Source organism: Ctenopharyngodon idella, chromosome 20 (genome assembly GCF_019924925.1).
Source record: "Ctenopharyngodon idella isolate HZGC_01 chromosome 20, HZGC01, whole genome shotgun sequence".
NCBI classification, from domain to species: domain Eukaryota; kingdom Metazoa; phylum Chordata; class Actinopteri; order Cypriniformes; family Xenocyprididae; genus Ctenopharyngodon; species Ctenopharyngodon idella.
Genome location: NC_067239.1, coordinates 24,664,897 through 24,679,223, shown reverse-complemented (window position 1 = coordinate 24,679,223; position 14,327 = coordinate 24,664,897). Strand labels below are relative to the sequence as shown.

The following is a 14,327-nucleotide window of genomic DNA, read 5'->3' as shown; positions in this document are numbered from 1 at the left end:
TCGATCGGTCGATTATGCGGTCGATCCACCGCCCTCACTGGAAGGTCCGTCCAGTATTAAGCTCCCCCGAAAGCATGTGCGCGTGCAAACAAAACGCTAACTTTTCCCAGATGTGTGCTGCTTTATTTATACAGTTATACTTTTGTTGAGGATACTGATAGAGATGCAAGCAGACAGTTTTATTCCCGGGAAGAGTGATTTTCTGCAGCCATCAGATAGTGAGATTCAAACATGGATGTCAAAGGCGTTTGACATGGTATGTAAAGACTGACGTTTACTGTTTCTTCTACCAGTATTTACCATGACTGTAATTTCCCCTCCTATACTATAGTAACTGTGGTACTGTATTACTTTTACTGTAAATTTGCCTTTGTCGAAAAAGTATATGTATTTTGTAATTTTGTGTCTGAGTATTACAGTATCTCACAGAAGTGAGTACACCCCTCAGATTTTTGTAAATATTTTATTATATCTTTTCATGTGACAACACTGAAGAAATGACACTTTGCTACAATGTAAAGTAGTGAGTGTACAGCTTGTATAACAGTGTAAATTTGCTGTCCCCTCAAAATAACTCAACACACAGCCATTAATGTCTAAACCGCTGGCCACAAAAGTGAGTATACCCCTAAGTGAAAATGTCCAAATTGGGCCCAAAGTGTCAATATTTTGTGTGGCCACCATTATTTTCCAGCACTGCCTTTACCTTCTTGGGCATGGAGTTCATCAGAGCTTCACAGGTTGCTACTGGAGTCCTTTTCCACTCCTCCATGACAACATCACTGAGCTGGTGGATGTTAGAGACCTTGCGCTCCTCCACCTTCTGTTTGAGGATGCCCCACAGATGCTCAATAGGGTTTAGGTACCCTCAGCTTCTTTAGCAAGGCAGTGGTCGTCTTGGAGGTGTGTTTGGTGTTATCATATTGGAATTTTGCCCTACAGCCCAGTCTCCGAAGGGAGGGGATCATGCTCTGCTTCAGTATGTCACAGTACATGTTGGCATTCATGGTTCCCTCAATGAACTGTAGCTCCCCAGTGCCAGCAGCACTCATGCAGTCTCAGACTATGACACTCCCACCACCATGCTTGACTGTAGGCAAGACACACTTGTCTTTGTACTCCTCACCTGGTTGCCACCACACACGCTTGACACCATCTGAACCAAATAAGTTTATCTTGGTCTCATCAGACCACAGGACATGGTTCCAGTAATCCATGACCTTAGTCTGCTTGTCTTCAGCAAACTGTTTGCGGGCTTTCTTGTGCATCATCTTTAGAAGAGGCTTCCTTCTGGGACGATAGCCATGCAGACCAATTTGATGCAGTGTGCAGCGTATGGTCTGAGCACTGACAGGCTGACCCCCCACCCCTTCAACCTCTGCAGCAATGCTGGCAGCACTCATGGGTCTATTTCCTAAACACAACCTCTGGATATGACACTGAGCATGTGCACTCAACTTTGGTCGACCATGGCGAGGCCTGTTCTGAGTGGAACCTGTCCTGTTAAACCACTGTATGGTCTTGGCCACTGTGCTGCAGCTCAGTTTCAGATTCTTGGCAATCTTCTTATAGCCTACGCCATCTTTATGTAGAGCAACAATTCTTTTTTTCAGATCCTCAGAGAGTTCTTTGCCATGAGGTGCCATGTTGAACTTCCAGTGACCAGTATGAGAGAGTGAGAGCGATAACACCAAATTTAACACACCTGCTCCCGATTCACACCTGAGACCTTGTAACACTAACGAGTCAAATGACACTGGGGAGAGAAAATGGCTAATTGGGCCCAATTTGGACATTTTTACTTAGGGGTGTACTCACTTTTGTGGCCAGCGGTTTAGACATTAATGGCAGTGTGTTGAGTTATTTTGAGGGGACAGCAAATTTACACTGTTATACAAGCTGTACACTCACTACTTTACATTGTAGCTAAGTGTCATTTCTTCAGTGTTGTCACATGAAACGATATAATAAAATATTTACAAAAATGTGAGGGGTGTACTCACTTCTGTGAGATACTGTATATATAATAACTGTAGTTGCTATGGTATTTTGATTGTCATAGTAATGGTATATGGTAATAGTACTTTGGGTTGTTTTGAGAATAATATTAAACATATGAATTACTTTTAAAGGCAATTGAGGCCCTTGAGAATGGCGAGGTTCCAGTTGGCTGTCTAATGGTTTACAACAATGAGATTATTGGAAAAGGAAGAAATGAGGTGAATGAAACAAAAAATGTAAGTGACTTCACAATGTGACTAATTATTAATATTTAAAGAATCATAATTTATTATGATTCAATTTATTACAGTTTGTGTAAGCTAAAAATAATACTTAATCTAGCTGACTACAACCCTATGCTCCGGTATGTATCTGCAAATGATAATTTATCAGTTACACAACAATCATATTTTTTCGGATCTGTTAAGTTATTTATAAATACATAAACAATGCGGTTCATACAGACTGTGATGTGAATAATATGGAAGCCTGTTTCTGCCACTAAATATAAAAATAAAAACAGTAATTGCAACTATAAACTCGCGATAAACTTGAGATATAAACTCGCAATTGCGTGATTAAAAAGTCAGAATTCTGAGATAAAAAGTCGCAATTACTGTTTTTATTTTTTTATTTAGTGGCAGAAATGGGCTTTCATAGAATACACCTCTTCTATGATAGAATGTGATGGATATCATGTTTTCAATTTCTGAATTTAAATTCATTTTGATACTTTTATTTGAGTCAAAATGTGTATGTGGTGTAACAGTTTAGAGATTGTAAAAAATAAAAGTATCATTACAAGACTTATTTTCTTGTAAATGATTCATAATTAAGAGTTTATACTCAAGGTGTAAGGAAAATATTTGATTATGTTTCACTTTAGTGGTTGCATAATGTATGTTTCGAAGAACTTAGCGCTTGCAGTGTTATGAACTAGATTTTTAGAATAATTTCTTCTTTTTGTCATCTCAAACATCCTTATTTTCCTTTGACCCAAATATTACAGTATATTTATGTTATGTCAAGGCATTTTCATTAATGGTTTTTCCTAGTAAAGCAGGGAGAAACGTTTGGACTAGATGAAACAACCTGATGTCTGTGCCTGCTTTGCTCAAGGCTACTCGGCATGCAGAAATGGTGGCACTGGATCAAGTGCTCGATTGGTGCCGTTTCAGAGAGAAGGACCCGAAGGAGGTGTGTGAACAGACTGTACTTTATGTGACAGTGGAGCCATGTATCATGTGTGCAGCTGCTCTGCGCCTGCTTCGTATCCTTGAAGCCAAAATGTGGTTCACTATTAGTTTAACGATGTTTACACATATACTACCATTTAAAGGTTTGGGGTAGCTAAGATTTTTTTATGTTTTTGGAAAGAATCTCACCAAGGTTGCATTTATTTGATCAGAAATACATTTAAAAAAAAAATTTTTTTTGACTGTTATTGCAATTCAAAGGGTTTGTTCACCCAAAAATGAAAATTCTGTCATTAATTACTCACCCTCTACTAGGTACTAAAGACGTATTTAAAACAGTTCATGTGACTACAGTGGTTCAATCTTAATGTTATGAAGCGACGAGAATACTTTTTGTGCAAAATAACAACTTTATTCAGCAATATCTAGTGATGGACGATTTCAAAACACTGCTTCGTGAAGCTTGTTTCGAATCAGTGGCAAAGTCACGCCCCCCAGCGGTGAACTACTGAAATTTCAAAACACTTATCACATAACGAAGCCTTGTTACTGAAATCACGTGACTTTGGCAGTTTGATACGTGCTCTGAACCACTGATTCGAAACAAACGATTCATAAAGCTTTGAAGCTTCATGAAGCAGTGTGTTGAAATCGCCCATCACTAGATATTGTTTAATAAAGTCGTTATTTTGTTTTTTTTTGCGCACAAAAAGTATTCTCGTCGCTTCATAACATTAAGGTTGAACCACTGTAGTCACATGAACTGTTTTAAATACGTCTTTAGTAGCTTTTTTGGGCATTGAAATTGTTAATTGTCTTGCTGGCAATGCAGGCCTCTCTGAGCCATAATTAAAGCCATAATTAATGACAGAATTTTCATTTTTGGGTGAACTAACCCTTTAAAATAACTGTTTTCTATTCTGAATATATTTTAAAATGTAATTTATTCCTGTGATGACAAAGCTGAATTTTCAGCAGCCATTACCCGAGTTTTCAGTGTCACATGATCCTTCAGAAATCATCCTAATATGCTGATTTGGTGGCCAAGAAACATTTATTATTTTTAATCAATGTTGAAAACATTTGTGCCGCTTATTATTTTTGTTGAAATCATTTTTTCTTTCTGATTCTTTAAAGTTCACAGCATTTATTTAAATTGGAAACAGTGTGTAACATTATAAATGTCTTTACTGTCACTTTTGATTAGTTTAATGCGTCCTTGCTGCATAAAACTATGAATTTTTTTTTTGGTTTTTATTGTCTAGCAGTATTAAAATGATGATGTCATCGCTAAATGGACACCTTAACATTTAGACAGACATACCTCTTGTTGTATATGGGTGCAAAAATGAGCGGTTTGGAGGCTGTGGCTCCGTCCTGGACATCTCATCAGATCATTTACCACAGACTGGAACTACATTTAAGGTAAAAGAATTCCCTCCAATTCCTATCCAGTTCAATTTGAATTCCAGCTCATGCTCCAAATTCTGAATTTTGCCCAGCCGTTCTGTGTGGCTAGAATATTTTTCTTGTAGGAACTTCCACATTCCCTAGATTTTAGTCTAGACCACATTGCATATTTTTGCTGTAGCACATGCTTATTTGCTTATTACAGTGCATCGCAGGCTATAGAGCGGAAGAAGCCGTTGAAATGCTCAAGACATTTTATAAACAAGAAAACCCAAATGGTAAGGGAAATCTTTTTAATGTAAGCATGATAATGTCTATTGATGTTTTCATTGACATGATGTTTTTTTTCTCCCATTTGTTAGCTCCCAAACCTAAAGTGAGGAAAGATTTGAACAGTCCACCAGGTGGAGCTGTAGTCATTCAGGTAAATCAAGGACTACAAGATGAGAAGAGAGAAACAATTGCTCCTTTGAGCTGAAATGGAAAATATTTGAACATTCAGACTTTTACAAGACCTTGTATCTCAATGAATTTGCCATCTTTTTGAGATCATTGATTTTAATCTTTTTGAGGAACCACATTGCCTCATCAGCCAGACCACATCGCTCGTAAACCTCCAGGCCTCTTCTTCTCTGTGGCTGGACGCAGTGAATCTCTTCACAGCATGTAGAAGCAAAGGACTGGGCCTGTTCTGCATTAAAGCACAGGTTCTTCTCCAGCTTTTGCTCTCTTTGTGTCCTTAAACAACCCAGAACACTGGTTCTGAACTCTCAATGATCTCAGTCTTGGGCTCACTAGCAGATGTAGGGCAGACCCAGGTGGAGTTTCCACTTACTTCATTGCCAGAAAATTTAAAGGGATAGTTAAAAATTAATTTCTGTCATTATTTTCTCACCATACTTTTTTTCTTCCATGAAGCAAAAAAGGTGAATTTTATAAAGAATATCCACCTAGTTTTTTTTTCAATATAATTAAAGTGAATGAAGACTGAGGCTGTCAAATTTTAATGTAGCAAAAAAATACAATAAAAGTATCATAAAACATAGCTTTGTTTTATATCCTTTTGTGTTCCCTGGAAGATGAAATGTCACACAGGCTTGGTATGACTTGAAGGTGAGTAAATAATGACTAAATCATTCATTTTAAGTGAAATATTTGAAGATTTTTCCTTTTGGTTTGCCTTTTTTTTTTTTTTTTTTTTTCATGCACACTAACTTTCAAAAACACTGAACCTTCTTTGTTGTTTCCTCTTAGTGTTGTTTTAGTATTATTTCTATATAATGTTATATTTTTATTAGTATTTTGAATTAACTTTAATTTTTTATATTTTCAGCTTTCATTTTAATTTTTGTTTGATTTTTAGTAATTTTGTAATGTGCTTTTTTCATTACTATTTTTTTTTTCCAAAATTTCAAATTTTCATTTAGTTTTTCAACAATTTCATTTAATATTTGATTTAATTTCAGCTTTATTTCAGTTAACAAAAATATTTATAATAGTTTTAGTTAATAATAACCCTGATTTGCTCACTTCCACTTGTGAAAGTATTCATGTCGTGTTGCATTTCTGGCTATTAAAGTATAACTTAGCTCTCATGAGCGATACCATAATGGTTTCAAAACCCCACATTATTAAATTGCCATGTAATGTATTATTAGTGGCTGGAAGTGGGTTTTCTGTGGGTGCGTATGAAAGAGAAATCAAGCGGTTTTGGAAGTAGATATGAGGTGTCTGAGATCTTTAGGTCTGTCATTTTTCAAAGCCTGTCGTCTTACATGGTTATGGGTTCTGCCGGCCATATCATATGAATCTGAAACATTTCCTCGGTCAGTTACTGCTCTGTTATTGTCATTGTAAGTAGAGAACCCATGGGTTTAATTGTTTTGTGATGAATGATCAGACATTGAGAGCTCACAGCTGGCTTTTTTAATATGAACATACTATCTTGATGTTGAAATGACAGGAGCTGTCATTAATAAATACAAATAATAATTTAGATTCATTGTGTAAGTAGTTTGGTCTTAGTAACCGATTCAAAACAACAGAGCACTGGTCCCACACCTGGTAAGCATTTGACAGGTGTTATGCCCTGGCAGTGTTACGCCATGAGTCAGTGTGAATAAAGAACATCATAAAACAAGCTGCATCCACCTACGCGCTCCCTGTTCACATGGAATGAGAACAATATTTTGTCTAACTCTTTATCCATAGACGGTGTTTCATAATGCTTCATTCATAGAGTGAATCAAAGTAACGCATTACAACAAGTAGCCTACAAGTAACGCACGTTAGTTATATACTTTTGTATTTAATCTCACTTTATTAACCAATGTCTTCACTGCAGACCTTAATAAATTATATATATATATATATATATATATATATATATATATATATATTTTTTTTTTTTTTATTGCTGAAGAGTGTTGAACTTTGCTTTGGTTGAATTTTCTTCTCCTGCATCTTCTTCTCTAATCCAGAATAGCGACACGGCTGTAGGGTTTGTTTGAGCTGCACCCTCTACTGTACAGGCGTGAATTTGCATTTCCTTCAGTTCACAAGACCACCAATGTACGTTAAGACAATTAATGAAGCTTAGACAGTGTGATCCAAAGTGTTAAAAGGTGTAGTAATTTATAGATGTGTGAAGTCCAGACCTGTTCATTTATCATTGAGCTGTCCTTCAAATGCATCCTGCACACCATTTGCACTGCACAAAATCAGCTGTATTCACCTCATTTACATATTTTTTTATTTTTTTAAAGTTTGTTAATACACGTTAGGGAACCGTTCAGTTTGGTACTTCTACATGCAGGAGAGGCAGTGTTAATGAGGAGACTATGAAGTGTCGTTCTGAAATTAACACTCTTGACAGAGAATTTAAGCGCACACACACACACACGCACGCACACTTTCACTCTCTCCACACGCTGCCAAACACAGTGCCCAGACTAAATTGTCAACTAGACTGTTGTCAGGCAGACCTATCTGAATTTTAAGTGTAATATTTATGATGGATCATAATTAAATTTAATTGCCAGTCATTGTTGAAGGTATTCTTCATCTATTTTTTGACGATTCCTCCAAGAATAAAAAATGATGCATGATGGGGTGTGAATATGAAACAGGAGAGTATTTTGACAGTTTCGTCTGAAAATTTAAATGTGATAATACAAGGTTTCTCATTATCGGTTTTCTTTGAAACAGCCCGAGAGGCTGTTGCTCCTCACATATCCACTTTTATCGCATGGCATTTCACTTTTCAGTTGCACCAAGTTCTTTTTCTTGGCTGTTCGGGACACATTTCGGACTTTAAATTGTACTTTAAGGGGATGAGGTTCAGCAGGGCCTGGTTATTTGGACTTGTCCATCAAAAGGTGATTGTTATTCCTTGTCGAACGAACCTTTTCCTCAGGCCTGAAATGTGTGTGTTTCTCATTAAAAGAAGTCCAGCTCTGCACAAAGGAATTGTTATGTTTGGGCAACATCTGTGTCTTAAAAGGCCAGGGCAAAAAGGCCAGAGAAAATATAGGCCAAACATTAAATCATAAGTACAACAATTTTTTCCTCTGTAATTGAATGGTTGGCTCTACTTTTCCCACAGAATTGTGGTGCGTCTGTGTGTAAGGGGAGAAAGAAAATAGCTGAGTGAAGACTGTAGGTTTCGTTTCACCCTTCCTCTATGTCCACAGCTTCGGAAGAACATAAAAATGACAATGAGAAAATGGGATTTTCAAAAGTTTTTTTTTTATTAATAAAAAAAGAAAAAACAACATATATTAGTGAAGGAAACAAAAAGGCTAGTCATATCCATGAGATAGGAAGAATTACATCCCTTTAAGATAAAAAAAAGTTATTTAAATGGAAGGTAACACTTTACAATAAGGTTCCATTTGTTAACAAAGTTACTTTTTTTACTGTTTTATTTTAAATTTTAAAACATTTACAAATACATTTTTAAAACTAAGTTTTATGAAAGAACAAAAATGAACAATTGTATTTTATTTACCTGTCACACATCCTGATTTTGCCGAGTCGGACAGCATATTTTGTTGATCCTGGAACAACATTCTTGTCTGAATTTTTTTCATAACCATATCCCTACCCCTAAGCCTAACCCTACCCATAACTTATCCCTGAAATCAGAGGGAAATGATAGGTGAATAACACTGATGTAGAAGCACCTAATCCTGGTTGTAAGCCTAAACTTGACATAAACTGTAAACTTGTGTCTCCAATCTGATTGGTTGATTGGAATGTTGTTCCAGAATCAACAAAGATGTTCATGCAGTAATGTTACACTTGGTGAAATCAGGTTCTGCATTACATGTCACCCCCCTTTTTGAGCATAGCTCTGAACTTAAAAGTGAATGCTTTGGAATACAGACCTAAGGCTGGTGTCTTTTTAAAGAAGACACTCAACAGACTATTGCATAAGTGAAAGAAGCTTAAAAAAATAAATAAAAATGCTAAAAGTTATAGAAGTTTGTTTACTCTAAAGAAAATACTGAACTTAAAAAAAATTTTTATTTCATAAAACAAATTATAGTTTACAAAACAATTTGCACTCTAAAATAGCTACAAAATCAAAGCCATATGTCTAACCAAATTGCATTCCAAATTTGAAGTTGATATCACAAAATAAAAACTTCGTTTTAAGGTACCATTTTCATGGTAACGCAATGCCCAATATTAAAACGTTTTTCACAGGATGAATTTTCAGTGTTTAAGCTTTCGAATGATACCTAATTTATGATGATTACTAAAATATGTGATGGGGGAAAAAAAGACCATAAAGCGCACCAAGTGTGCCGCTACCGAGACACCGACACCAATGACGCTTTTCCAGTGCATGGTATGGCTCGGCTCGGTTGATTCTGGAACAACATTCCAATCAACCAATCAGATTGGAGACACAAGTTTACAGTTTATGTCAAGTTTAGGCTTACAACCAGGATTAGGTGCTTCTACATCAGTGTTATTCACCTATCATTTCCCTCTGATTCCCTCATACCATAAATTAAATACATGAATTATTCAATTTAATTTTCAAGCCAATACAGGTCTGTGCTTTAGTTAAGGGGCAGTAATGAGGATGAGATAAATATTGGTTTGAACTCCAAAGAAGAGAAGGAGGCAAGGGTCTTCAGTCCATTTTGGTCTTGTCTGATTCTAGAGTGCCTAGAAAAAGAAAAAAAAAATGCATTTTTATATGGATATCATTAGGCATGCACCAATGTTCATGGATGACGTATTTTTGTAGGCCAAAGCCCAGAAACGAGTTAGCATTTTAACACTTCCAGTTCCATCGTCCTGAAGTCAGTGGGTTTTTAAATGGGCTTTTGGTTAAATGCTTGAAATAAGGTCTGTGGTGAACACAAACCTTTTTTTCTACAATATAAAATACCTTAGTAATGCCCTCTTGTGAAAGAGTTGTCGGAAGCTTAGTGATGTTGACGTTGAAGTCATGTGACTGTGGTGTAGTTCGTTAATAGCCTACATTTAGCTTTTGACTTCTGCCGATTGTATTTAAGCTTTAAAGTTGTGTTCATTTGTGAAGATTATCACAATAAAAAAGCAATGTAAGAATCATAAGCTTTTGTTAGTCACAGACATTATTTTCTACAATAATCCAAAAGCCAATGGAAAAATCCTATTGGGTTTTTGTCGAGGGAATCAGGGTGATGCTAACTTCCGGGTTAGCCTACAAAAATACGTCATCCCTGCATTACTCTATATAGACGTTTTGGCTGATACCGATAACCGATGATTATATTATGACCTTAACTGTTATGATGGATATTTAAGCAATATCACATGAGCAAGAGGGTTGTATTGAAGGTGACTGTATTGAAGTTGAAGGTGATCTACAGCAGGCATATAAAAGTATTCATCAATCAGGCATTACATTATGACCACTGACAGGTGAAGTGAATAACACTGATTATCTCTTCATCACAGCACCTGTTAGTGGGTGGCATATATTAGGCAGCAAGTGAACATTTTGTCCTCAAAGTTGATGTGTTAGAAGCAGGAAAAATGGGCGAACGTAAGGATTTGAGCGAGTTTGACAAGGGCCAAATTGTGATGGCTAGATGACTGGGTCAGAGCATCTCCAAAACTGCAGCTCTTATGGAGTGTTCCCGGTCTGCAGTGTTCAGTATCTATCAAAAGTGGTCCAAGGAAAGAACAGTGGTGAACCGGTGTCAGGCTCATGGGCGGCCAAGGCTCATTGATGCATGTGGGGAGGCTGGCCTGTGTGGTCCGATCCGTTAGACGAGCTACTGTAGCTCAAATTGCTCAAGAAGTTAATGCTGGTTTGCGTATGGGGCTGCATAGCTGCAGACCAGTCAGGGTGCCCATGCTGACCCCTGTCCACCACCGAGAGCGGCAACAGTGGGCATGTGAGCATCAGAACTGGACTACGGAGCAATGGAAGAAGGTGGCCTATAGTCGGATGAATCACATTTTCTTTTACATCACGTGGATGGCCGGGTATGTGTGCGTTGCTTACCTGGGGAACACATGGCACCAGGATGCACTATGGGAAGAAGGCAAGCTGGCGGAGGCAGTGTGATGCTTTGGGCAATGTTCTGCTGGGAAACCTCGGGTCCTGCCATCCATGTGAATGTTACTTTGACACATACCACCTACCTAAGCATTGTTGCAGACCTTGTACACCCTTTCATAGAAATGGTATTCCCTGGTGGCTGTGGCCTCTTTCAGCAGGATAATGCGCCCTGCCACAAAGCAAAAATGGTTCAGGAATGGTTTGAGGAGCGCAACGAGTTTGAGGTGTTGACTTGGCCTCCAAATTCCCCAGATCTCAATCCAATCGAGCATCTGTGGGATGTGCTGAACAAACAAGTCCGATCCATGGAGGCCCCACCTCACAACTTTCAGGACTTAAAGGATCTGCTGCTAACATCTTGGTGTCAGATACCACAGCACACCTTCAGGGGTCTAGTGGAGTCCATGCCTCAACGGGTCAGGGCTGTTTTGGCAGCAAAAGGGGGACCAACACAATATTAGGAAGGTGGTCATAATGTTATGCCTGATTGGTGTATTTTGTGAATTGCAATTTGCTTTCAGGGCAATTAGTAATAATTATTATCAGTATGTGGTTACATTCTTGCTTGCAACTTCAGCATTATGCTGGTAATTAAAATGCAGTAACTAAAGCTGATGCCATATATTTTGCATCACAAAATATTAGTATTCTCTTCAACGGTTTCCTTAGTATTTTTCTTTAATATTTTAGCACAATTGTTGGATACTGCAGTGACATATTCAAGATCTGTGATCTCTTGGCAACTGATTGTGCATTTCAACAAGCTGTTCAAACCGTGAGTCAGAGTGAACAACAGCACAAAGCATTAGTGACGGAAGTGTTCATGATTAGTTTAGCTGGAGGGGCTGTTGGAGATTACAGTACCACTGCTTTGGACATAAGAGGGAGATCTTGTACTGAGGACAAAGGGACAAAGATCAGCTCCATAGGAGAGCGAGTGTGTGTCTGTGTGTGTATGCTGCCTCGGTGATTTGCAGGTCAGTGTCAAACAGGTGGGAGGAAGAGAAGCCTTCGCCGTCTGCTGCTCTCAGACTGCTCACGGGCTCTGTTCCCATCTGCCGTGCGCTGCCTTTGGCGGCACTACACCCACGATGCACTGCTCTCAGTCTATAGCGTTAACAGGTGGAGGAGTGTGCGTGGGTGCATCAGGAAGCTAAGCGGGATGTATATGTACTTGAGGGAAAGTGTATAATGTCTCTAGCCGTTATGCCAGCGTGGGTGGGGGAGCAAGAAAATTTGCTAGACATGATAAACATTCAACTCACACATGTAGCCAGTCAATGGTGGAAAACACAAAATCAGAAACGCACACACTCACTTAAAGTGATAGTCTTGTCGTTGTCATTCCAAACCTGTATTTTTTATTTTGCTGAGGAACACAAAAGGATGGTGTTTACACTGCTCTTTTCCATAGAAAGTGAGCAAGGAAAAAAATCACAATAAAACACTACAGAAAAGTCTGTTTCTTGTTTTGTTTTTTGTTTTTTCAAGGCCTTCTAAAACCACACAATAAATTTATGTAAAGGAAAGACTGCAAGTTGTTATTTAGTGAAAATCCTTACCAGTAAGGACGGGCCTCTGCGGTATGACAATATACACTGCCCGGCCCCCCAAAAAAGTTGCTGTTTAGATTTTAATAGGCAAATACTTAAGAGTCTATGGACTGATCATTATTACAGTGATTATTATGTTTCTAGCATGTTATATGTTTGGCAATGGTTCTTTTAATCCTTAAAGATGGAGTGTGTAGCTTTTCATTTCTTAAACAACCGTGTAGGAAGACACATAATTGCCATATTCCAGGATGACAATGTCAAGATTTACCAGGGTTAAAATTGTGAAAGAATGGTTCAGTTCAGAGAGCATGAAGAATCATTTTCACACATGAACTGGCTCCTCTGAGTCCAGACCTTAATTTCATTGAAAGTCTTTGGGGATGTGCTGGAGGAGACTTTACAGAGTGCTCACCTCTTGCATAGTCAATACAAGATCTTGATCAAAAGTTGATGCACCTCTTGATGGAAATAAATGTTGTGATGTTATTTTCATAAAGAAGTGCATACATTTTTGGTCATGTTCTTGTATTGACTATGCAAGAGGTGAGCACTCTGTAAAGTCTCCTCCAGCACATCCCCAAAGACTTACACTGAGGTTAAGGTCAGGACTCAGAGGTGTGTGAAAATGATTCTTCATGCTCCCTCCCAAATATTCTTTCACAATTTGAGCCTGATGAATTTACACATTTTCAGTCAATAACTGCTTAAAGTTATTGAAACTTAGACATTGAAGCTTGTTTTTTTCACAGTAAAAATAAAAAAGGAAATTGCAAATTTTTATCTCGCAATTCAGACTTTATAACTTGCAATTACAAGTTTATATATTACAATTCTAAGAAAAAAAAAAGACAGAATTGCAAGATATAAACACAATTCTGAGGAAAAAAGTCAGATCTGTGAGATAAAAAGTTGAAAAATCCTTTTTTCATAGTGAAAACAAGCATCCATACTTCAATAGTTATCAGCTATAAGATAAAAATACATGGCTTATCAGTATCAGCCAGATTTTAATATTGATGCTTCCCAAGTCTGTTCCTCACACAACGCCATCGTATAGCTTCATAAGACTTGGAATATAGTGCATGAGTCATATGGACTGTGTCATTTATGGTGTTTTTTTTGTGTGTGTGTGTGTTCCTCAGTAGATACAGGTTTGGACTGACTTGAGGGCAAATAAATGACAGAATTTTCATTTTTTAGGTGAACTATCCCTTTAACTTACTCTTTGAGGAATCCCAGATGTAGTTGTTCAGGATTTCTCCCAAAACGTAGTAGACGTTGATCAGAGCCGTGAGGCAGATGAAGAAGAAAATTCTGGCCATGGGCCCGATGTGCTCCAGCAAAGGATAAACCCACACCCCCGTCATGCTGTGCACCCAGCACATCCTATGAAAGCGAGACAGAGAAAATCTGTTACCTTTGCACCCATGATCTGTCTAATGTGTTTGTCCTTCTGTCTGCTAAATCCAGCGTTTGAAAGGCTGCAGAAGCAGTCACCACACTGTCAATGTGTCTACCATTCATGTCTGTGAATGCTAGACACTGCTCTTTTTGTTACGATGCAGTGCTGCTTCAATAATTTTTTTTGCTAGA

The 14,327-nt window shown here is 37.9% G+C and overlaps 2 protein-coding genes across 2 annotated transcripts in view; one reads left to right on the top strand and one right to left on the bottom strand.

Annotated features, from left to right (window-relative positions):
- Positions 1 to 6,603, top strand: adat2 (adenosine deaminase tRNA specific 2). Its single transcript, XM_051874848.1, has 7 exons — positions 1 to 256; positions 2,133 to 2,237; positions 3,121 to 3,271; positions 4,516 to 4,622; positions 4,813 to 4,885; positions 4,970 to 5,031; positions 5,180 to 6,603. Exons 1-7 carry the CDS (start codon positions 164 to 166, stop codon positions 5,348 to 5,350), a joined length of 762 nt encoding a protein of 253 aa, XP_051730808.1. The 5' UTR covers positions 1 to 163; the 3' UTR covers positions 5,351 to 6,603.
- Positions 6,604 to 9,590: 2,987 nt separating this feature from the next.
- aig1 (androgen-induced 1 (H. sapiens)) overlaps positions 9,591 to 14,327 on the bottom strand; it is a 42,098-nt gene continuing 37,361 nt past the window's right edge. The window contains exons 5-6 of the mRNA XM_051874849.1: positions 13,957 to 14,120; positions 9,591 to 9,788 (exon numbers count right to left, since the gene is read on the bottom strand). Of these exons, the coding sequence (XP_051730809.1) occupies positions 9,754 to 9,788; positions 13,957 to 14,120 (199 nt within the window). The 3' untranslated portion in view covers positions 9,591 to 9,753. The remainder of the gene's footprint in view (positions 9,789 to 13,956; positions 14,121 to 14,327) is intronic.